This window comes from Falco peregrinus, chromosome 3 (genome assembly GCF_023634155.1).
Source record: "Falco peregrinus isolate bFalPer1 chromosome 3, bFalPer1.pri, whole genome shotgun sequence".
In the NCBI taxonomy this organism is placed as follows: domain Eukaryota; kingdom Metazoa; phylum Chordata; class Aves; order Falconiformes; family Falconidae; genus Falco; species Falco peregrinus.
Window position 1 is genome coordinate 21,824,644 of NC_073723.1, and position 24,017 is coordinate 21,848,660.

At 40.5% G+C, this 24,017-nt stretch overlaps 1 protein-coding gene across 1 annotated transcript in view; it reads left to right on the forward strand.

Annotated features, from left to right (window-relative positions):
- Positions 1-12,317: 12,317 nt before the first annotated feature.
- Positions 12,318-24,017, forward strand: part of EIF3H (eukaryotic translation initiation factor 3 subunit H) — an 88,949-nt gene continuing 77,249 nt past the window's right edge. Inside the window, exon 1 of the mRNA XM_055799412.1 lies at positions 12,318-12,530. Coding sequence (XP_055655387.1) covers positions 12,411-12,530 — 120 coding nt within the window. The 5' untranslated portion in view covers positions 12,318-12,410. The remainder of the gene's footprint in view (positions 12,531-24,017) is intronic.

Consider the following 24,017-nt stretch of genomic DNA (forward strand, 5'->3'; position numbering starts at 1 on the left):
GCGGAGCGCAGGGGGCGGGGCCTCCCGCGCCTGCCCCGGGGCCTGGGGCGCTGCAGCCGCCGGGTGTCGGGGCCGCCTGCGCGGCGCGGAGGGCTCTGGGGTTACGCGCCCCCTGGGGAAGGCGGCAGGCTCAGCCCGCGCCCGGCCCAGTGCGCCTAGTCGGCCGGGCGGGGGCTGGGGCCGTGCGGGCGGAGCGGGCCGCTGCCTGCCCGCCCTGCTTGGGGCCTGCGGGGGCCTCCATCACCTGCTAGTACCTCACACTGATTACCTGAATACTATCATGGAATGGTCTGGGTTGGAAGGGACCTAAAAGATGACCTAGTTCCAACCACCCTGCCACGGGCAGGGACACCTTCCACTAGGCCAGGTTGCCTAAAGTCCCATCGAGCCTGGCCTTGAGCACTGCCAGGGATGGGGCATCCACAGCTTCTCTGGGCAACCTGTGCCAGTGCCTCACCAGCCTTAGCATAAAAAACATCTTGTATCTACTCTAAACCTACCCTCTCTATTAAATCCATCACACCTTGTCCTGTTGCTATAGGCCCTGCTAAAAAGTCTGCCTCTATTCTTGTAAGTCCCCTTCAAGTGTCGAAAGGCCTCTACAAGATCTCCCCAGAGCTTCTCTCCCTCAGGCTGAACAATCCCAAATCTCCCAGCCTGTCACAGGAGAGGTGCTCCAGCCCCTGATCACCTTGGTGGCCCTTCCGTGGACTTGCTCCAAGAGGTCCATGTCCTTCTTACGCTGGGGGCCCCAGAGCTGGATGCAGTACAGACTGCTGGACTGTTGGTTGTGCTTCTTTTGATGCAGCCCAGGATATGGTTGGCTTTCTGGGCTGCAAGAGCACATTGCTGGGTCATGTTGAGCTTCTTGTCAGCCAACACCCCCAAGTCCTTGTCCTCAGGGCTGCTCTCAATCTGTTCTTTGCCCAGCCTGCATTGATGCTGTTGTTGCCCTGACCCAGCTGCAGGAACTTGCTCTTGGCCTTGTTGAACTTCATAAAGTTTTGCATGGGCCCACTTGTCAAGCCTGCCAAAGTCCCTCTGGATGGCATCCCTCCCCTCCAGCATGCTCACTGCACCGCACAGCTTGGTGTTGTCAGCAAAACTGCTGAAGGTGCATTCCATCCCAGTGTCCATGTCACCGACAAAGGTGTTGAACAGTACTGGTCCCAGCATGTACGCCTACGGAACAGCATTTGTCACTCTTCTCCACTGGGACATTGAGCTGTTGACTAAAACTCTTTTGAGTGCAACCATCCAGCCAATTCCTTATCCACCGAGTGGTCCACCTGTCAAATCCACGTGTCTCCAGTTTAGAGATGAGGACGTTGTGTGGGACAGTGTCAAAAGCTTTGCACATATCCAGGTAGATGATGTCAGTTGCTCTTCCCTCATCCATCAACGCTGTAACCCTGTTGTAGAAGGCCATCAGATTTGTCAGGCACAATTTTCCCTTAGTGAAACCATGTTGGCTGTCACAACCACTTATTTTCCATGTGCCTTAGTATAGTTTCCAGGAGGATCTGCTCCACGACCTTGCTGGGCACTGAGGTGAGACTGACCAGCCTGCTCAGTTAACTAGTTCATTACCCTGTGTTTTGTGGTGCTATGCGAGCTCCTGCTGTTTGCTAAGATCAGAAATACACATGATTTTCTTTTTTCTAATTCATATAATGATTAAATCACAACTGCTGTCCCAGAGACTGTAGTTTAATCGTGCATCGGCATACTTTCCTTAGGAAGGCTTATTCAATGCCTGCTTATATTGTTTGCCTGTATTGGCTACATCAATGCAAGCTCTGTGTGCACAAAATTGAAGTTGAAAAGCGTATGTTCTACATTTTAATACTACTACATTTTTCCATGATAAATAGAAAATTTAATTTCAGTATAGTCTGGGGAAATGGCTGTCATTCAGAAAGCTAGATTGCACAAACTCCCTCTCCAACAAAACATGAGCACACAAGACATTTGGCAGTTAAGAAACTGAAGTTAATGCCTGTATTTTAGGCAAGCAAAGGGATACAATAGCTTAATACCATCAAAATGATAATTGGAGACATCTGTCTTGCTATACAGGTACAACGGGGGACATTTTCTGCCAAGGACAACTGTATTGCAAGCAAAAAATTGCAGGTACCTGCCAGTTAGCTGTAATCAGTCAGACTGCTCTTAAGGTCATTTAAGCAAATACCCACCTGCCATACTGGTCTTTCTGCTAGCAAATAAACACGGAAAACATCTGTTTCCAGGCAGGTTAGTTAGTGCTAAGAGAAATTGAAAAATAATAATTTGATTACTATTTTAGAAATTCAAATGTTTAAATGGGAAGATATTTTAAGTACTTACAGGATGAAAAGTATGAAGAGCAGGTGATTGAGAGTGTTTTCCATGGGATCCGATTGTGCTGTTGGCAGTATTTTTCTGTCATTAAATCCTTCTTTCCAGCTGTCTTCAGGAGACAGTTGCACGTTCACGAGTATCATGGACATATGTGGATACATGCCTTACTCTATGAGTGATAATGTTGAATTCATTGGTCTTTATTAAACTTCAGTCCTGTGGCCGATGTATTCCCACACTGGCATGGTGTCCCAGTTCTTCTATCTAACTGCATAGTTTCATTATTTAAAAAATTAGACAAAAGCATTCAGCAAGACTCCAAAGAAAACCTTACTAGATGAATTATTTTTTCTTTAAGCAGTTTTTTCTTTTTTTTTTTTTTTTTTTGGGGGGGGGGGAGGGGATGATGATGATGACTAATTAACTGCTCAAAGACAGGCAGTTGTTCCTTATTAAGAACACTTTCCACATCTCAGAGCTAGATAGCAATGATAATAGCTGCTATTGCAGAATGGAGATAAAAAAAGAGAAACAAGTAATTGACAACGTGAACTAGTCATCATTTTGAACTGAATGCAAAGTAAGATATATCCCAGAATAGGGCGTTAAATACCATTGTGATGAGATACTCTTTCCCTGTTCAGTTGGTAAATAACATCATCACAGACAAGTTGTAATGCAATTGGTATGGTAAAATATGTTCGGAAGACTGTCTAGCAGGCAAAACAACACAGATTTCTCCTTCATTGTGCAGAAGATAGCATTAATTGTATGATAAACTGCTCGCAGTACCATTCTGTGAACTGCATTTCACTTTTACGCAATTCTTCTAAAGCTCCTTGTTAATAAATTTTAAATGTTAAAAGTAATGTCTTTGAGAATACTCTAACAGTGCAGAGAAGTACATTTTTTTCAGCGTTTTCTTTGATTATTTTGGTAGTATGGGTAATCTTTTGTGTATAACAAAATTCACCATATTTCTTTCAAGTTAAATTCTTTTACTATACCTGTGATCCATCTGTACAGTGGACTTTTTAAAAATAAGCCAAAGGATTTTACAGGAGCTGCTGAATCCAGTGGTCGCTGGGACCTGGGGATTGCTGCTCCTGGCCGCTAAAGTCCACCTATGTACAGTTTTTGGACCCAGAAGGGTTCTTAGGCTCACACATCCTGGACAAGTGTATGCATGCACGCACACACAGAGAAGACACTAATACAGCCAGCCATGCCATGCAGGCTCTGACAGCGCATATAACTCTATCAGAAATCATATATAACGTAAGTACAGATAGTGAAGTCCTGCTCCCTCTCTCCAGCTGATCAGGACTGAAATTCTGAAGTGACCACTCACACCCTCAATCCCTGTACTCACCAGCACACCCACATTCACAGGTCTGTCAAATTTTATCATGGCCCCTTGGTCCATCTAATATCCATGTCTGAACCTTGGGTTCCCTAACCTGTCTGTGCATGTATGCACATCTCCTACTCACTGGCTAGTCTGCCTGGAATCTGCTAGCACATTACACATCCGTGGGATGAGATTAACTGAGGAAAGGTAACTAGTTAAGAAAGGGGCATAATAAGAAGATAGGATAGGCAGCTGTCATCAGGCAGAGCTCAAAGTGTACTGACCACTGCTGGCACATATTTGAGCCACCCTCCACGCCATTTGCCTGCAAATCCTCCTAGATCCACCCTAATCCTTCCTTTCCCTGCTTTTGGCAAGTTCTGTAAACATCCCACAGGAAGTTTTGCCTAATCCCACAAGCCTCTGCTGATATCCCAGAAAAAGTTTTGCACAGTCCCATACACCCTATCAAATATTTTGTGACCCTCACAATAATCATATTTCTCTCTTCTTAGCAGAGACAAAGCACAGACTGACCTCCCCCACAGTGGCTGCCTGGGCAGATCCTTTAATAGCCTGGAGAGTTCTGCTGTTCATTAACATCTTTGTTACCACCTGCTTCTTTGGCAACTTTTGTGCATCTGTGTGTGTTTAATCTATCACTTTCCTTTTGTTTCTTATTGTCATACTGAATAGGTCTTAACCAGATGACTTAACCAAATGCTTTCCCATTCCACATGCCCTTACAGAAACTGTCTATAGAACTGTAAAGCTTGTCATGAAGCTCAGAGGAAGACACCTTTTTGAAATTATTTGCTATTATACTTTTACTTGAGGAGTTTCATCAATTATCTGGCTGTACCACTAAAAGACTTTGAGGTTTGGATTGTTTGGGGTTTTTTTCTTTTTCTTTTTATGTGAGCATTTTATTGAAGAGCTAAGAAACCGCTTGCATTATCAGCAGACTGCCTACCAGCAGTATTATTGTAGAAGTGAGCATAAGGAGGAGAGTGGAAGGTGTTGAAGCACTACCTTTGTTAATGTGACTTGTTTTTTCCAAAGACAGGAAACAGAATTTGAAATATGGAACTTCTTTTTCTGAAACACAAGTCCTTGATCACTGCTGGACAGGATACAGATCTAGGGTACAGTTCTGATCTAACAAAACCGTCCCTGTGACTTTATCAATAATACTAATTCCTTGTGGGTGAATATACAGTATTATGAAAGAAAGGTATCACTGAAGAAGGAGACCTTCTATATATCCAAAGTGGGAGGAGACCTTCATTCTGAACTTCCCAACCTGTGCAATGATGAGCCAGGCATTGTAGGAAACCAGGCTTCCCCAGTCGCACCACACACAAAATTTGCTCCAGCAGAGTATTAGCTCTGTGCAGAGAAGACTATCTCTTGGCATATATGGGTTGAGCTCTGGTTTTGAGGCACTAGGTAATCCAGTAGTAGAATTAAATAACATAAAATTGTTATGACATGGATTACTTGAAGTGAAAGCTGTTCTTTATCAAAAGAGCTTTGATGTAGGCCTAGTAACAAAGGTTCTCCTTAATAGCTGGCACTTGGCAAATGCTTGGAGCTTGGCAAGAAAAACATCTCAGATCCTGATTCTCCCAAACTTGTCCTGTGTCAGACTTCTTTAATTGGAATGTTGCTTTTGGGCAAGTGTTACGCTTTTTGGTTATCTGCAGTGAGTTTTAGCACCAGACATGCTTACATATGAAAAATGAACTGATTTACAAAAAAGAAAAGGGCAGGGTTTTCAACGACAACATTTGGAAACAAAACTATAGTAAACACAGGACAGTAAAACATTGTTGCAGTGTGGCTGAAAATACTTTCCTAGGTGTATTTTTGAGTTTTTCCTGAGGTATATATAGGCCACAGAAAAAGATTCAGCAGCACTTAATGTGCTAAATTATATTTGCCAGAATATTTATTATTCATTGTTGGTCTCTCCTTTCATTGCCTTGGGGCTGGTTTTGAGCTTTTGAACTTTAGCCTTCATCATGTACATTCATCTTTTACAGTACTTATTTTTCTGTTATCTCATGGGAATGCAGCATCTGGATTTATAATAAACATGGCTGTGACAAGCTCTGTTTTTTCTTCACAGATTGGTACAAACTCAGCAGATGAAAGTTTTGCATGTGATAAAGCTTTCTGCACCTTTCTGGCTTTACTGTTACCATACTCCTTAGTTAGAAAATTACTTCTGGTTTAAATACTGTAACTGCCCATCACAGTGTGTCCCACATTAACTGTCTTTTCAATTGTTTATAATAAGATGTACATAATTAATGTAGAGGTTAGGGTGTTTAGTTTCACTACACACTGGTGGCTTCCATGGGTAAGAAATAGAATAGCAGATATCTATACAGGCTTTTAAGTGACTGCTTATAGTAGCAAGTACTTTGAGAATTCTCTGGAAAGTAAGGATTTTGTAGGCAACTTTAACTTTCTTACTACAGCTGAAAGAAATTATAGGCCTGAAAATAATCTGTGGGATTCTTGACAGCTTCTCAAATGTTACACCTCTCTTTTTTGACCTTGAGCTAAGTTTGCATGAATGATGAACAAAATCAGATCTTATCTAATTTCACTAAATCTTTTGTTGTTCTGAATAGATACACATCACTGATAGGCATCATTTAGTTTATGCAGAATTTTTGGTTGATGCAGCTCTTTAAGATGTACATGTTAGACAACTGGTTTCATGCTGCTGTAGGACACCCAAGGGCATCCTTTTGGAGCAGCTCTTCCTCCCTGCACTCTTCACTGAGATCTGCAGTAGTTAGGTGCCATTCTGCATCACGTGTGACATGCTGCAGTACTGCTCTCTCTATACTCACAGAGCTTGTAGAAGCACTTGAGTGATGTAAAAGTGCCATAACCTAGACAAACAGGAAGTTTTTGTGTAGTACCCAGGACTGGAACTGTAACTTCAATTTGGGGAGCAGGAAGAACGCAGAAGACAGGAAGATATCTTGCCAAACACTGATTATGTGATAGCTGATGTGCTAGGTAGATAGAGGGAAAGAACGGAGTGATGCTTTACATCTTGTCTCCTATTGTGCCTATGAAAGTATCCATTGCTGCATTTTGAGCAGAACATCCCTCTCTCCTTGTTAATATTTGATAAAAAGTAAATATATCAGGTACATTTTAGTTCTTTTAAACACCTACATGGTTTTACTTTGGAGATTACAGGAAGCTGGAAGACCTAAAACATTTCTAATTTTTGGCATGCTTGCTGCCATTTGTTTTCTCATTTTTTGTTCTCCTTAGAGAAGGTTGTTATATTCAGCATGTAATGGCTTGTGTGTCATCAAGAATCAGAAGGTGCATTAGTTGATTATGAAGATAAGGCTGAACAAATTGACATCAAAAGAGAAATTATGTGGGAAGCCTATCTCCAACAAGGAATTAACTTTATGGCCCAAATTCTGATTTGTGCAAGAGAATTCAGTTCAATTCCCTGAGATATTATATGTGTCTTTTCACCTTTTAATTGATTTCAGGGAGAAATCAGTTAACTGGGAATAGAGAAATAGAATCTTTACATTGTGGTGGTAAATGATATATACCCTCTATGTTTACATAATTTTCTAAGTTCATACTTTAGGAAGAGTCTGGCTTTTCTTAGAAACATAAAATAACTTTGTGCAAATAACTTTTGGTTTAAAGGTGAAAATTAGCACTTAAAATGTCTCAGTCTTTTTTATTGAGCTCATTTTCAATTAGATGATTTTATTGTTAATTCCTATGTAATTCCTGCTAGTCATATGCTAAAGGTTTTGAGGTGCTATAGTAAATGATCCATTAATAATAAAAACTAGCTATAAACACTTGGAATGTAAAAAGAGTGGATAAGAATAGAGGGTAACTAAAACCACTTATTAGAAAACAGTTAGTGATAAAAGCAGAGAAAAAGTTGAGTGAAAAAAACTCACCAACTTTCCCAAGAAAAGAGCTTTTGTTTTTAAATATTTCCTTCATGTGTAGAAATACTTTATTATGCTACTGTACAGGATAGTTGCTCCATTCTTTTTTAATACAATGCTTTTACATTTAGTCAAGCAAATGCTGAAACGTTGCCTGTCTAAGAGCATGGCTGAAATCACACAAGGCCTCTGAAACCTCCATTCTTACAGAAAACAAACTGAATTTTCAAAGCTCACATTTTGGTCCTGTAGTCCCTTTGCTGTATTTGTTGTTTGTCCCTGGGGGTTTCTATGCTGTTGCAGCTCCCACCCGTATCATTTTTCTATCACTCTTGCACCCTGTTGCTTCCCATTTCCTATTTAAAATAGAAAATCCAATAAACCTATTTCTTCACTTTGATTCTGTTGAAGAAAATTAGGAAAAAAATGTGGAATGGACTTCAGTATTGGTACCAATAACTTCTAAAATCACAATTAGCCTTATGAGAAATACTAGTGCTTAAAAATTCTTTGGCACAAAATGCCATGCAGTTATGTAGGCTAATGTTAAATTTTCACATTGAGCTCCTCTGTGGAAAGTAGTAGTAAGCACTGGATGAACATCTGACACTTCAGAAGATTATTATTTGTAAGTGAAACAGTATGTTGTTGATGCTGTAGAAATGAGTACGCAAAGGGCCTGACTTCAGTAACTTGCATTTGGTGAAGTGATCAGTGATATCTGAATAAAGTGGGTGTAGAATGCTACCTTATTTATGAAGTACAACCTTTGTTAGCATGGATTGATAGGCCAGGGGATATTTAATTTGCTTTAGAATTAAAATGCTATGGTCAGCAGAACACAAATGGCTGAAAGCCCTGAATTACACAAGGCTTATTTGCAACGTTGCTTCCTGAAGCTTGTAGTTGGTATTCGGAATTGCCTGCACATGGCACGCAGCGCTACTGACTATAACTGTAGTTATACAGTTATATATAGTTATACAAGCATGCACTTGACAAAAGTGTATCTACTGGAGACCTGAGGGTCCCTGTTACATTTTCTTCTGGTCCCAACCCGCCCCCCCCCCCCCCCCCCCCCCCTTTTTTTTTAAACAAAGGAAAGAAAACAATGAGCATTTAAGACATCTTGTCTCTCCCATGGCTTCTAAAATGTGATTCACAAGTCGTCTTGGCATCCTTCTGCTCTCTCTCGATCCTGTGGGAGGAGGGCGAGTGAGAGGCTGAGTGGGTGTTTGCCTGTTGGCCAGGGTCAACCCACCGCAGATGCCTTCACAGATACATGGAGGGACCTTCTTGTCATCAGGATGTTCACTCTCCCTATGGGATATGAGAACGGTAGATAAGCAAGAGGCTACTGTCAAAAGGCATCCTGTGAATAAGAAGGGGATTTCAAAAGGAGAAAAGAGGCCATGCCATGTGTAGAATTATGTAGAACAAGTTTTTTACTTGAATGTGGGGATTAAGTACAACTTTATATTCACTATTGTTCTCCCAAATACAAGCCTTACTTTACACAGAAAAGATTCTTACTTAATTTTTAAGCAATACATCTGCCTGCTGAGCCACAGTAGAATGGAACTAGTTACATAGAATGGCACACTGGAAAAGGTCAGCAAAATATTCATATGGAGATACGCCACTTGCCTGTGTTTCTTGACGTTTGAAAGTTTAAGCCTGAATACCTCATCTCTTTGAGAAAACTGAGCTTTTCTGAACTTGAAACTTCTTTAAGGGTGCAAGTTACTACAAGGCAATTATAAGTTTGTGTTAGGATAATCTGTAGCCACTGAGTTTTGAAGATTATTTTACTGGAAACAATTTCTTTTTGTAGATAATTAACATTGTTTTAGGCACTTGTAGTTACTAGCGCAACTTTGTATTTGGGGTGGTGGTGTGTCTCAGTGCAAGTACAGACTGCTATATGTGTATCATGATTCTTCCCTGTTCCTCTACACGTTGTGATAATGAAATTAAGGTATTCGTTATGCTTAGAAATATTTGGAATTGCTGAGAGGGTAGGGAACAAAAACACAGAATTCAAACACGACCCATTCACCAAGTGGTAACAAGTCATTGCAGGTTGGCCCTTCTCTGGTAACTATTCATGTGCATGGTCTTAGCCTGCAGCAGACACAAATGAAATTCGGGTTGGTTTAGCCCTTAAGGTAAAGTCAGTCTGGAAGTTTGGAAGGGATTACAGCTCTGAACCCTTAATCAGGTAATTTCCATTTAGCAACACTAGCTCTGCTCATAGCACTGATACGGTGCAGTGATGCTGTGGAGGGAAATGACAAGTCTCAGTTACACTAAAGTTTTTACTTAAGCAGGACTGGGGAATAAAAGGGTTTTGTTTGGTTCTAGCTGTGTTTTGATTTAAGAGTATCATTTAAAATTATTAATGGAGTTTGTGCACTACTTGAATTTTCTGAAGTATTTTGTGATGGAAGTCTTATGTTTTGTGGTTTTCCCAAGCAGCTTAGGCAATGTTACTAAAATTCTTCAGTCTGACATCCTTTATATGGACTCCTTTTCAAGAATTCAGGATTTTCAGTGGTGGAATTTTCTATTGCCTCTTGCCTGCAGTAATTTGGTGAGTTCTGAAAAGTGGAAAGTTGATATTTCTTTTCACTTTTCATGTTAATCTTAATTAGCCAAACTGACTGAATTATCCTGGCAGTGCATCAAGTAATGTGAGCCCTATGCCAGTCCCTCGAATAGGGCTATTTTGGGTGCTCACAGCAACCTCTTTGAACATGCTGTTGTTCTGTGCTGTAGTTACTTGTTGGTTTGGGGTTTTTAGTTTGTTGAGTTTCTTTCTTGTTTTTTTTTTTTTCTCCTTTATAAATTACATCGAGTTTCTTTCAAAAACTGATAGGCAGGAATAATGTACCACATTTGTTTTATCCCAGGAGTTTTCCTTCCTTTTCAGATCCCTAAGAATTTGCAAGTGGTAAAACACTGTGCATTTACTGACAGAAGGTATGTTTATCCTATTTAAATACCTTTCAACAACATATTTAAAGTAGCCCACAGATCTCCAGCAGTCCATGTACTGGAGTTGAAAACCACTATATTGCCATAATACTGTTTCCTAATTCTAGTTTTCTTTAATTAAACCTATTTGATCATATTTGCAAATTAAAACTGGATATGCATGTGTATATCACAGCAAATCAAATCATTAATATTGAATCAAGCAACTTCTTCTCTAGAAAAAAAAAGTTCTCTAGAAAAACTTCAAAAGGCAATGCTAGTGGGAGTGCAACATTTGGTCATGGAGCCTGCTAAGTGTAGGAGTCAAATTTGCAACACCTACATAATGGTTGAGCTCATTGGCCACAGCATACTGCCTTGAAACTCGGTGTTGTTATTGCATCAGCCTCTCTATAAACCTATGTTTTAGTCCCACTGCACATGCACACTTCAGCCTTTTTGGGGAACAAGGCACATTTGACCTCAGTGGTGCTGCAATTCTAAACTTCCCCTTCAATCTCCCTTGAACAGTTTTTTTCCTAATGGAAAATGAAAAATGGAATTTGTCTCACCCAATGTTAGACATCTATTGCAAAGTGTTCTTAGCTAAGCTGGGTATCCAGGTTTCTTGTTGAGAGTCAAGGCAGGTCTAGTCAGTAATATCAGTGGCATTTAGGATATGATTTGCCAGGTGGGGGTGATTATTATACTAGGTTATTTGCTAGAATTTGTTCCAGCTCCAATGCAGGCAGCTGGTAGGGAATATTCTAAGTGATGTTAAAGTCATTTTATAGCAACAGGCAAATGCTGGGTCTGTGTCTGCTGGAAAACGCAGATACATCTTGGTATTGGTGTTGGTAGATGAGTTCCCCTCCCTTAGGTAGAAATTAGTATCAACTGTTTTAAAAAGGCAAGTTTTTATGAGATCATATACCTGGCATAGTGTCTGGACAGCTTTGGAGTGTTTGGTATGTCTACCTTTCACAGCCTGTTTCATTTTTCAGAAGAATGTGTAGGGCTTGAAAGACTTTAAAAAAACCCCTAAAACCAAAAGAAAAAAAGAGCAGCAAAGCAAACCCTAATACAACACTTAAACCTTGTCCTGACAATAACACCAGGGGTTAATAGTTCAGGGTTTTCTTTGTATCTAATGTTAAGATTTTGTATCCCCTCTCAGTGCACTGATGCCTTGTTACTCATGCTCAACAGATATTCACCTAACTCCATACCAGCTGGCATTTTTAAAGAGTAAAATCTAAAGCCTTCAAGCCTGTTATCTCTTGGAAGCACTTCCCCCTCAACATCAAACTGGGTTATCAAGTGTCCCCACGGGAAGAGCCTCCCTCAGTCCCGGTGGGGAGCCCTCACCGCAGCCCGCAACATGACCATAAGCACCAGACTGGCCCAAGGAAGCCACGGAAATGCACAGCGGGAGGTTCCCCGGTTGCCATAAACGGTTTGCAAGGGGCCAACAGGCATGTGGAGAGGAGGAAGGCCTTAGAAGGCCTCCTTGGCCCCTCTTCCGTCCCAGGCGGGGCGAGTTGGGATGGCCACAGGCTTCCTGCACTGAGGCACAGGGTTTCTCCTTCTCCAGGCGCACCTGAGACTACCGTGTTGGCTGGCGAGGCCAGGCGAGGGCCGCCCCTCGCGGAGAGCGCCGGGGCCCGGAGGGAAGGCTCTGCGCGTGTTTCCGCCCGGAGCCGTTTCCCTGCGCGCCGCCGCGGCCTCGCTGTCGCTTCCGGTGTTTCACTTTTCTCTTTCCGGCCGGTGCGAGGGGAAAGATGGCGTCGCGCAAGGAAGGCTCCGGGGGTGCCGGCAGCAGCTTCGGCGCCTCGAAAGGCAAAGGCAAGGCCGCCGCCACGGGCGACTCGGCCGTCAAGCAAGTGCAGATCGACGGGCTGGTGAGCGGAGGGGTCGGGGCCGCCGCTGGCGGAGGTATGGGCGGGACGGCGCGGCCGCGTGGAGCCGCCGGCGGGGCCGGTCCCGTCCGTGGGGCGGTGCTGCGGCTGGGGGACAGGCCGTCCCGGGGCCGCCGCGGCGACCCGAGGGGCGCGGGTGGTTTAGCCTTCCCGCCGAGCTTCCTCACCCGTGGCCAGCCCCCGCCTCTGCTCACCCGTGGGGAGCGGAGCGGCGCCCTCCCTTGGGTAAGCGAGGACGGGGACAGGGCAGAAATTAATGTTTTTTAAATAAGCCCTTTCATCCTTCAGCTCCTCTGCCCCGGTGCCCGGGTTTTCTGTTTCCACCTTTCATACTTCAGACAGTTGAAAGCTACGCAGGTGTAAGAGGTGGCAAGCACGGTGGGTTTTCCTCTTCTCTGTTAGGGCTGCCAGCACCTACTGTGTTTTCTTCATAAGAAATCCCATGAAGTGACAGACTGAAGGGACTTAGCACAGTATGGAGCCATCCTAATAGAGGCAATCCGTGCAGACCTGAAGTGGAAGAGCATCCACTGAAGTTGGTTCTTGGCTTTGCTGCTGGCTATTTTTGTGTCAGTTCATGTCTCATATGGTTGATAATAACTCTTAATGATACAGTTTGGGGAAAAAATACTCACTTAAACTTTTTAAGGGTAGAAGCATTGTTTGTTACTTCCTATATTTACCAAGTGTCACCAGAACACTTTACAGCTGAAGTGTGAAGGAGAATGGATATACCAGTAATGAGAAGGAAGACATAATTTTGAGGCAAGCTTTGGAGCCTACTTGGCATTTATTAGTGATAGTCCCCAGCCATTATCCTGGAGTTATATGGTGTAATAAATACCTGGGAAGAGGAAGAATAACTTATTTGTGTATAGTGGTTCTTATGAGATAGAAAATTTTAACAGAAGTATTTCTGCAATATTCAGTTCATCTGTCTGATTATCTGGTGCTTTGGTACATATAGCATTTTCAAGGAGTGGTGAAAAATGGCCAGGTGTGAAACATAGCCCTGAAAATATAGCAGCTGACAGCAGACTGCTGCGGTTGCAAGCAGGCTACTGCCAGACGGACAGTGTGCTGTGTGGGTATTTTTATTAGGAAGTTTGGGGGAACAATGAAAAGGAATAGTGAAGAGCAGGATAGAGGTTGGCACCTTTAATTCAGTTTCTGTGGGTGTAAAAGCTGTTTGGTCAGTTTTGGACTTAGTAACAACTGTTACATTTGATTTCTTTTGTTCCTGCTTTAATGAAATATAGAGATCAGATGTTTCAAAACTGTTCTCTATCAGATGTGTAATCTGCTTTGTGAACTACTGCTCATTCAAATCAATTGTGAGTGGCCCTCATGGTCTGCTTCTGAAACTCCAACAAATGCCTGTGATTACTTTTTGTTTTATGCTTCTCCCCCTTCTTGTGTATTATTCCGGTACAGCACAGTGGTGCCTCTTGCACGGAGTCTGTACAGAGGAAGCTGACTTACTGAAAACAGTTGAAGGCTTTCACCTTTTCACCTGCTGAAGATGTCTCCCAGTGGGCCTTACATAAAGTGTTCTCGGGACACTAAGTGTGGTTCACAAACTTCCGTGACACCTGTGGTGAACAGAGGCAGAGGCATTGGCATAAATTTGCTTGCTTTGTAAGGTGGCTCCTATTGCAAGTCCTTTGAAGTCTTACTGAAATTCTGCTAAAATGTTTCTCATATCTTATTTGAAAGTGTCACCTGTGCTGTCACAAAGTAATGAGACTTTGTCAGTCATCTTGGTGATGACTGGGGTGATTACATGCCAAAACTAGGGATGAATTTTAGTGGGCATCATGGAAGTTGGCGATCTCTTTCTCTCTGCTGGCGCCTCATCTCTTGGCATTGTCATAAGTAATCCTTTCAAATGGGACTGCTTTGAAAGGAAAGGTACGGTATGTAGGTTGCTTTTGGGTCTGTGTATCCAAAATAGAAGATGCATGAGACTTCTCTGTGAGAATGTGAAGGTATTTTTAGAAAGCTTGTTATTTCAGAGGAAAAGTAAAGTAAAAGAAAATATTGTTAGTAATGCAGAGAAGTTCTAAGTGTCATTATGTCACCTTAAAACATAATACATAATGATGCACCAATGCCTGCTTTGCTGGCCGCCTCCTTAAATCTAGTGCAAGTAGAGCATCCTATAGTTAAACCCTTTCTTATGTTAACCTGAATAATTCCTTATTTTATTACGTAATGGTATAATTTGGATTTAGATCAAGTGCAATTTTGTTTCAGGTAACAGCAATAAATTAAAAAGCACTGCCATGGCAGAAGTAAAAGCAAACAATGAAACCCTAGCTAATAAGAGAGGCTAAATTCACATAACTTTTAAAAATGTTCATACTATTGGAGTATTTTGCATGTATAATAGCACCAAAATTTAGGAGGACAGAGAGAACTGTCACATTGTAGACACTTCATAACTTGAAGTACCTGAATGCTTGTTTATAAAATGCTCCTGAAATTAAATGTGAATGTAGATTTCCAGTCTTCTTAGTTTGAGAAAAAGGACAGGAAAAATACAAGTTTGTACCCTTTTTTTGTTAGCTTTTCTGCTAGATAGTTAAGGTCTCAGTCATCAAATGGTACATATGGCTAGTTACTGTATCATTTTTGTGTGTAATGCATTCTATTTTTGATAGCTTGAACATGGTTTTATTTTCTGATTCATTTTTGAGACATTTGTAGCAGACAAAACTATCTATGTGTACAGCGATACTGACAGTTTTGAATGGGGAATGTCTTTTGTAAGGTGTGATAAGCACAAGTGGATGGTATTCTTCATCCAGCTCAGGAATGTGAGGAATGACCGCAGTATCAAAAAAAAAATTGACTTTATACAGTTGTTTTTACAATATAGAAAAAGACACTGATTGCATGTGGGTTCAGAGCCATTGATGCTGAGGAGGTTTGTTAAATAAGGCATCTTTGAGGTGTTTGGAACTGGTCATCTTCTGAATTACTGAGCTGTGTGGGTACTGCAGCTTAAGCTAAGTGGTGAATAGAAATACGAGATTTCTGTTACCCCTTTTAAGACAATATTGTGACTACTTTGTGTTTATTGAGTAATAAAGATCAGTAGTGGCAGCCTGTACTTGTTCTACAGATCACTGTGCTTAACTCATCCCTAGTGAGGAGGGACGTTTAAGCTGTATAAGTATGTGTGCAATTGTAAAGAATAATGTGTGTTTAGTTGCATATTATGGGAAGTCCTAATGTGTCACTGGTTGATGCCATCATGAAGTGCTTGGGTGGATTCAGCTTGTATTGGTTCAACAAACAAAGTATCCCATGTGTTTCAGGTTTTATGTTGAGCTTTTGTTGATGTAGCAGCATGTCAGAAAACTTGTTTGCTTAAGGAATAAACCTATAGTGAAAGCAGTTTCCAGTGCAAGTGGTCAGTCTTTCTAAGAAATTAGGAATTGCAGGGTAAAAAATAACTCCAGAAACTTACAGTTATAATGTGCTTTTTCTTTCAGATGAGATGTAAGATTTTGTATATTTGTTTTTGGCCATCCTGAGAAAAAGATCAGAAGATGAGTGCAATACATCACATTTTGTTGTCTTTGCTTGCTGTTGTAGAAATTTGGATAGAGATTCCATTATGTTCACTCCACTCAAGTAGCCCAAAGAAAACTTGCTTTCACAGTACTGGTGATCACATGTACAGGATATTTCTGTCTGCAACCTTCTCATGTTTCTGCTTTTTTGAGAGGGTAGCACTTGCCCAGTAACTCAAATTTGTGATGATTATGACTGCAAGGAGCTTTATGAAGACTCTTCAAAGCCTTCTGGACTTCTTAGAAACAGTAATTGTAAATTTTATAGCAAGTGTCCATCTGCAATAATCACAGGGGAGCAAATGATGATTTTAATACAAGAATGGGGGTGGGGGGGGAAGCAAAAGCATGACTGGGTTTTTACAGTAGGCTTTTGGACGTAATTAGTTCACACCTTCTTAAAGTTTTGTCCATTTGGAGTACACAATTTTTTTTATCTTCTGTGGATAGCTTTCTAAAGGCATTTTTAGAAGGTGAGTGAGCTTATTCTTCAGATGGTCTCTTTACTCAGCTGTCTGTTTGCATGGAGTCCATAGGAAGGAGAGCACTCTTGAAGAAGTAAATTTAGTTTCCTAAGTTTAATGAAATCAGTAGCAGCTTTGGAAGTATAGGATGAACATGACATCATGTAGTGGTTTGACCTTGGCTGGATGCCAGATGCCACCAAGCTGCTTTATCACTCCTCAGCAGAATGGGGGTGAGAAAATAAGATGGAAAAAAACCCTTGTGGGTCATGATAAGGGCAGTTTAAAGAAGCAATAGCAAAAGTCACGCACCTGGAAGTGGAGGAAGACAAAAGATGTTATTCTCTACTTCCCATCAGCAGGCGGATTGGCCACTTCTCAGGAAGCAGGGCTTCAGTATGCATAGTGATTGACCTGGAAGATAAATGTCATAATGAATGCCCCGCCTTCCTCCTCCTTTCTCTTAGCTTTTATATTTGAGCAGATGTCATATGGTATGGAATGTCCCATTGGTCACTTCAGCCGGAGAGCTGACCCATGTCCCCTGCCAAGATCTTGCCGACCCCCAGCCTGCTGGTGGTGATGGGGCAGGTTGGAGAAGCAGCCTTGGTGCTGTGTGAGCACTGCTCAGCACCAGTCAAAACACTGGTGTGTTGTCACCCCGTTTCTAGCTACCAATACAAGCACAGCACTATGTGGGCTGCAGTGGGGCTCAGCCAGGCCCAATTCACATTATATAAGTTTCCCTTCCATAGGGAACTAGACTAATAAGTCTACTGACTCAGTGTCTTGGTATTATTGGAACGTGTGTAGCTGATGTGGTCACCTCAAAGTGTTTTGTAGTTGTGCTTTAAAAGAAGTACAGAGTTAAGATCACTTTATGATAATCTCTTGCCATTTGAGAACATTAATTTAAACAGAATTCAGACACAAGAAGACTAAAAATTACTTTGGTTTATTATTAGTTCCGAGGCTTCTGAGTACTCTGACCTGCCTGGTAGTAGATCAGGGCAGCTAGTTCCAGATGTACCAGCTGCATTCACAGTTGATTGCAGCTGTATTTAATTGCAGGCATGCTACTCGGAGATTGGAGATGTTGTGGCTGTGACCAGACATCCAGGAGTCTCTTGCAGATAATTAAATTTTGTCTCTGTTCACTTTTTCATTGATAGTAAGGATATATAACATACGCTTTTTCTAAGCTTCACATATTGATGAGAAAGTAGCACAGCCGTGGGGGGAGTGCGTGTGTGAGGAGTGCAAGGAAGGACAGAACATAGGTTTTCTTCCCAGTTACTGGTGTGCAGTGGATTGTCTGATCCCTTTTTCCTGTTGAATGGAGAAGTAGCAAAAGATGGAACAAATGTTGTAATTTCTGGCTTTTACTACACTTGCTGGAGGCCATTCTGATTTTTTCTGTAGCTAGTGGGGTCCAGGTATAAGAACTGTATTATAGCTTGAACACATATATTTCTGACAGAATTCATGGATGTAGTTTGGACTAGATTGTGCATGACTTTGTGAGCCATTCCTTCAATGCTTACAAGCTTGCTAGATTTTCAGTTTCAGTTTTGTGACCCTTCAAAGCAAAGGACTCAAAAACCAGTCTCAGGATCTTCCTTAAAGGGTTAATGATTATCACATGCTATCTGACATAAATGTAAAACAATGCCATAATTTTCTTACCTTTTTCTTCTTTTTTGGCAAGAGGTGTTGATGGACTCCTTGTTGTATTTCTAGAAATTCTTTAGTAGGGGCTGATTTTTTTGGAATTCAGCTGCTGAAGTTAATCAGATTTGGTTCACTGACCTTATTCTTTTCCTTTAGTAAGGTGCAATAAATTTCAAACTCTAAGCTGATGGATTTTAGAACATAAGCAGTAGCAGTAGTTATTCCTTTGCATGGAAAGAAATTTTCAGGTTTGCTGAACAGGCCTAGCAGTTTTCTTCTGCGAGTACCTACCTGTGCAGTCAAGTGACCTTCAGTGTTAATCTACGAAAAGGAAATATATTTGTGCATTCCTGTTTCTTGCAAGACAGCAAGGGAGGAGGTTAGGTTACCAAATGATTGCTTTTAGTGATGTCAAAACGCAGAATAAAGTCCATAAATTTGTTGGAACTTTTACAAGACTCTTGTACTTAAAATTAGTCTGAGTGATCTGAATTTGTAAATTTGGGTGTAAATTTTAGTTTTTCTTATTTCTACAAAACTGGTCTTAAATCTGAAGTTAAACTTCAATTGCATACTTAAAACTTTTGTAGCTGTCCCTAAAAATCACATATTTTCTGGGAGTGCGGGCAGTGGGACTGTATTGTTGATTTATACAGAGAGCTGTATTGAAAATATCCTTTTCATGGAATCACATGAACATCTGCTTCAGGGTGGTGGTTTTTTTTTTTTTTTGGTGACTTGGTGTTTGTTTCCTTAAAGGTAACAAACATCATCTTTCCCCTTTTTCATTCTTTTCCCTATACCTATTTGGGATCTGCATTATACCACAGAGATAATGTAACAAAAAAATGTCTGTTTTTGTTTGATGTTATGGCTGTGTCATTAAACACTACTCTGTTGTACAGGGTTTCAGATGTAAACCCACTTGTGGAATATTGCTGTTGTTTCCAGAATGCTGCTGTTTACTTGTTTTCCAGCGGAAAATTTGAAATGAGAGAGGGTAAAAGGGAAATACAGTGTTAATTTTGTGCTTCCTGGATGAATGGTAAGGGTACTTGGATTTCTTGCATCTGCAGTTTTAAAGAAGAGCCATTATAATTGTAGAAAAGAGTGTAATGAACAAGTCTGATCAGCTGCATATCATATTTATTATCTCTTAAGTTTTTTCTCTCTCCCCCCCCCCCCCCCCCCCCCCTTACTGTTCTGCTGGTGCAATTTTTATTTGGCCTCTTACATATGCATTGGATTATAGCCTTTAACTGTATAGGTGCCAGCTGTTTGCTCTGTAGTATCTTTGCATCCTTTTTCTCACACAGCAAAGTGAGTAAATGAGGCAAAGAGGACAGAGAAACTCAGGTACTAAAGCAACTATGCTGTGACCATGAGAGCAAGTGGAGCGAGTTGGATTTGTCATTAAGAAGTCTTGTCTTCCCTTTTGCTGCCTAATTACATTGGAAGTTTGCAGGGTAACCTTGTTTCATGTTTGTAGTGATTCTTCAGCATTTGCTTTTGCAAGATTAGTGTCCTTTTCAACAAAGTGATCACAGGTATGATAACATTATTTAGGGTCAGTATTACATTGCTTTACTGGAAGTAGTAGGTTGATGGCTATAGGGTGTTGTGAGGCTTTGGTGGGTTTTCTTCATTTGCAGGCTCGTTTGCTGTTGCTACGTAGCCTAATCTTGCAAACTTGTACTCTTAGATAAGCTTATTCCTGGGATACCAGAAAGCTGAGCTTTGTATAAGGGAGCAGCGTGCAGACTCTCCAGTTTTTATGTAGTCTACTGTTGGAAGTACTGGGAAATGGTGTAGTCCTAATAAGAGATTCTGAATTTCCATCAAAGCTTGGAGACTTTTCTGGAATGCTTTTTTAGTAAAACTTCTAACCCTACTCAGCTGTCTAAAATTGCATTTACCAAGGGCTTCCTTGACATATTTCTGCAGTTCTCACAATTGTAGAAGTTGTATCAGGCAAGATATAAAACTGTGAAAGCGGAGATGAACTGGTATATCACACTCGGAGATGTAAGATCAGGCAAGATATTTTTACTAGATGAGCACGAAAGCTTTTGTAATACAGAAACTGAACTGATATTCAAAACCAGAATTACTCCATGTGGTGGGTTGTGGGTCATGGCTGACCAGTAGTATGTAGGTAATGGATATATGGAAACTTTCCTCTAGCAAGATAACAGCTCTGAGTTGGGAGATGGGGATCTTTTAGCAAGGCAAGTATGCTGGCTGCTAGGCCAAATAAGTGTTTTTTATTGATCAAGCTTGCCTTCAGAGTAGTCACAAGGAAGTATGTTGTTACTGGGAAGCGTTTGCACTGCACAACTTGTGCATGAGGTTATTCTAGGAAGGCAGAGTAAAAGTAAAGTAATTCCTCGTATGATTAAATTCTTAAGCACCAATGTATGACTTTTTTTCTTTTTTAAATCCTCACCTCTTGAATTTATGCATGCATTCAGAAAACTATATCCAGTAATGCTTTTGGAGAACAGTGTGACTGACTAAGGTTTTCTTACATATTGCTCTTGCATAACAACATGCTAAAGCATATGTGCATTGCTCTTACTTCATTAATGGGGATGATGTTTCCTTTTTTTATTAAACCGCTATGTATGAATTATTTTTACACTTATGCCCATTGCACACATTTTACATATTGTAGAAAATAGCAAAAGTTATGTAGGCTTCTCAAAATGGCTATAGGCTTCTATTCCTTTGTCTTCATAGCTGCTGATGTGGAAAGCCTTAATATTAGTAACAAATTGCCATTCTGTAGTTAATTAAATATTGCTAGAGCTTTTAACAGAAGCCTTCATGGATAGCAGTGAGTGAGGGATACCTGAATCTTTAAATCATCAGACTCTGAAATAAGGATTGGAGGCCATGTTAATACTCAAGATTACCTTCTAATGCCAAGTAATACTTGTTCCAGCTACTTAATTCTGAGTCTTTGAATATATATATTTAGATGTACTTCTTGAAGTTTGTATAGAACTTAAGCTAAACCTTAAGATATACTTGTCAGTTAATTTATATTGAATAAAAATATACATTGGCTAATACACAAATATGTCAAGAAGATGGTGAGAAGCTGTAGGCCTTGTCTGCACTTGTATTTGCACCAGTGTGGCTGTAGTGTAGATATTACTCTTGTGTCAGATACGACTGATTTAATCAAAGATTGTTACTTTAAGCATTGTTACATCATCCCTGATTTGGTGATGGTGTCATGTGCCTAATGGTTTGCATTCTCATCTATGGTATGTAGAGTTCTTGTGTGTTGTTTTTTTTTTTTTTTTTAACATGGGTAAAAACATGTAAGTCTGTCTTTTTAAAAACGCCCTAACATTATTGAATTGTTTTTCAGTGATTACTCTGCTCTTAGCTGTGGTATTTAAGTTGCTTGTGCCTTGTTTTCTATTACCAGCCCTTTTTGTCCTCAAGGTGTATGATAGATAGGATTTGTATCCCCAGCTGTTAATAGGGAAAGCCTATTTAGCTTATTGAGTGAGGAGCTCTTTAGGATGACATGTTTGATCATAGTAAATGAAATAATGTACAATGTTTACTGAAAATCAGTTTTTGAGACCCATCTTGCAAATGTTTATTTAAGGACTTTTTAAAATGACAACTTTTGACACTCCTGGAAAGAAAGTGATCAATTTCCATAGTAATGGAGTAATTGGTAATAACAGTGAAGTCTGTATTGAACTGTCTAAAAACCTTTGACATTTCTTCAGTTGTGAAGATAGTGCATTTCCTAGCTTTTCTTGTGGATTCTTCTCTTATACTTTACCCTTTTTGAAGACTTGGCAAGAATGCCCAGACTCTTGTGTTCTGCCTGCTGTTCTCTGTAAGGTTCTTGACATTGCAGAGCTATAGAATGGGATTTTAGAATATAATGTCCTTCAGGCTGTATTGTTTTGTGTGTCCTCCAAAGGACTTCAGATAAAATTTCAAGTTGACGTTTAATCTCTTTGACTTTTTCCTGACCTGTTTTCTTAAAAATTTAGATTGGATCATGCTGGCACTGAGAGTTCGTGTGTGAATTGAATACTAACTTGATGTGTTCATGGATACCTTGAACCATGAAGACAAGCGTTTTGTATGAGTTGGGTAATATGTATATACTTTCTATTAATCTTCAGGTTCAATGAGTTGCTTGAATCTAACCCAGAGGGGAACTTCTGGCATACAGTCTGTGTTTACATTCAGAAGACAAAGCATTGATGTGTACTGGCAAGCTGAAGGGTCAAGGGCCTCCTTAGAATATAACACTTTTCAGGCTTAGTGAAGATTTCTTAACCTGAAATGTGTTAAGTACCCTCATCATGGTGGTCTGAGGATTTAAAATTTCAGTGTATTTTGTCAATGGATAGGAGGTATACTTGCTAACAGAGCACAAACTTTAAATGATTTGTAAGAGTGCATTGGTGCACTCAGCATCTACTGAGTGTCATGTAAGTATACTCTAGTGAGGCATTTAAAACTAGAACATCTGGTATCACTTCATACCATGAAACTAGTATGCTGACAAAAGGAGTTAATCTAAATGTGGAGGTGGCTTAAATGTGTTGAGGAGTTTTACACTTCAAAATTTGAAGGGGAAATACTATTTCAAAACAACCTTTTTTTTTTTTTCTTTTTTCCCGCTGCGTTGCTGCATGCAAGGAGAATTAATGTGTTGCCTTCTACACTACTGTCTTTAACAGTTAAACTTCTCATTATGTCTTGTTCCTGTTATGTGCATATTAAACTGGTCTTTTGCCTGGTAATTATGTATGTGTAGCTGTTGAAAACAGTAAATCTTGTGATACTTATTTGGCTGTGTTAAAAGTACCAAGCAAAAGCGTATTTCCACCAAATATCTTTCAAATAAACAACATTTTAATGATTAAAATGTTGCATCAGAAACAAATGAGATGATAAGCACTACCTTTGTGTCTTACCTTAGGTGTTAAATTTGACTGGGGTGTTCATTAGTGGGGAAGTGACAATTCCTGGCTTTGCTGAGACAATGTATTATGTCTTCCTGCACACTGAAACATTGTTTAATATTCTGTTTTGGTTTACAGTTTATTGTAACAAAAGTAGACCTTTGCAGCTGACCTGCAGCATGGTATAGTTGAAGGAAGGTTACAAGATAGAGCAGGCACAGATTTTGAAAGGCCCTTTGTGGTATGTAGAAAATATGCATCATTTATGCCCTATTACATCTTAGGACTTTTTCTTCCATCTTTTAAATAAATCTTAGACCTTATGAGAGGCCTTGGAAAAAGAGGATCAAGTCTCTTTCTTTTTTTTTTTTCTCCTAGTCTTTGACGAAAGATAATGGATTTTCAACTTACTGTTGATATAGTATTTTTTTATTAATCTTTTTTTGTCAGAGACATTTTATGGGTATGATTACTTTGTGTGTTATTTTTCCATATTTACCCACTGGTGGGATGGTGGGAGAAGCAGGAAGGGCCTTGGCTCTGTGTAAGTGCTGCTCAGCAGTAACAAAACGTCCCTGAATTATCAACACTGTTTTCAGCACAAATGCAAAATGCAGCCCCATACCAGCTACTATGAAGATTAACTCTGTCCCTGTCAAAACCAGCACATTTTCTACCCATTTTTCCATACCATTTATGTTATGCGCAGGTCCCACACTATCCAGTACATCCTCATTTAACCCCCACCCTCTTCCCTTCCTTTGATATAATATGCAGATAGCATTCTCTTAGTCTGTAGACCAC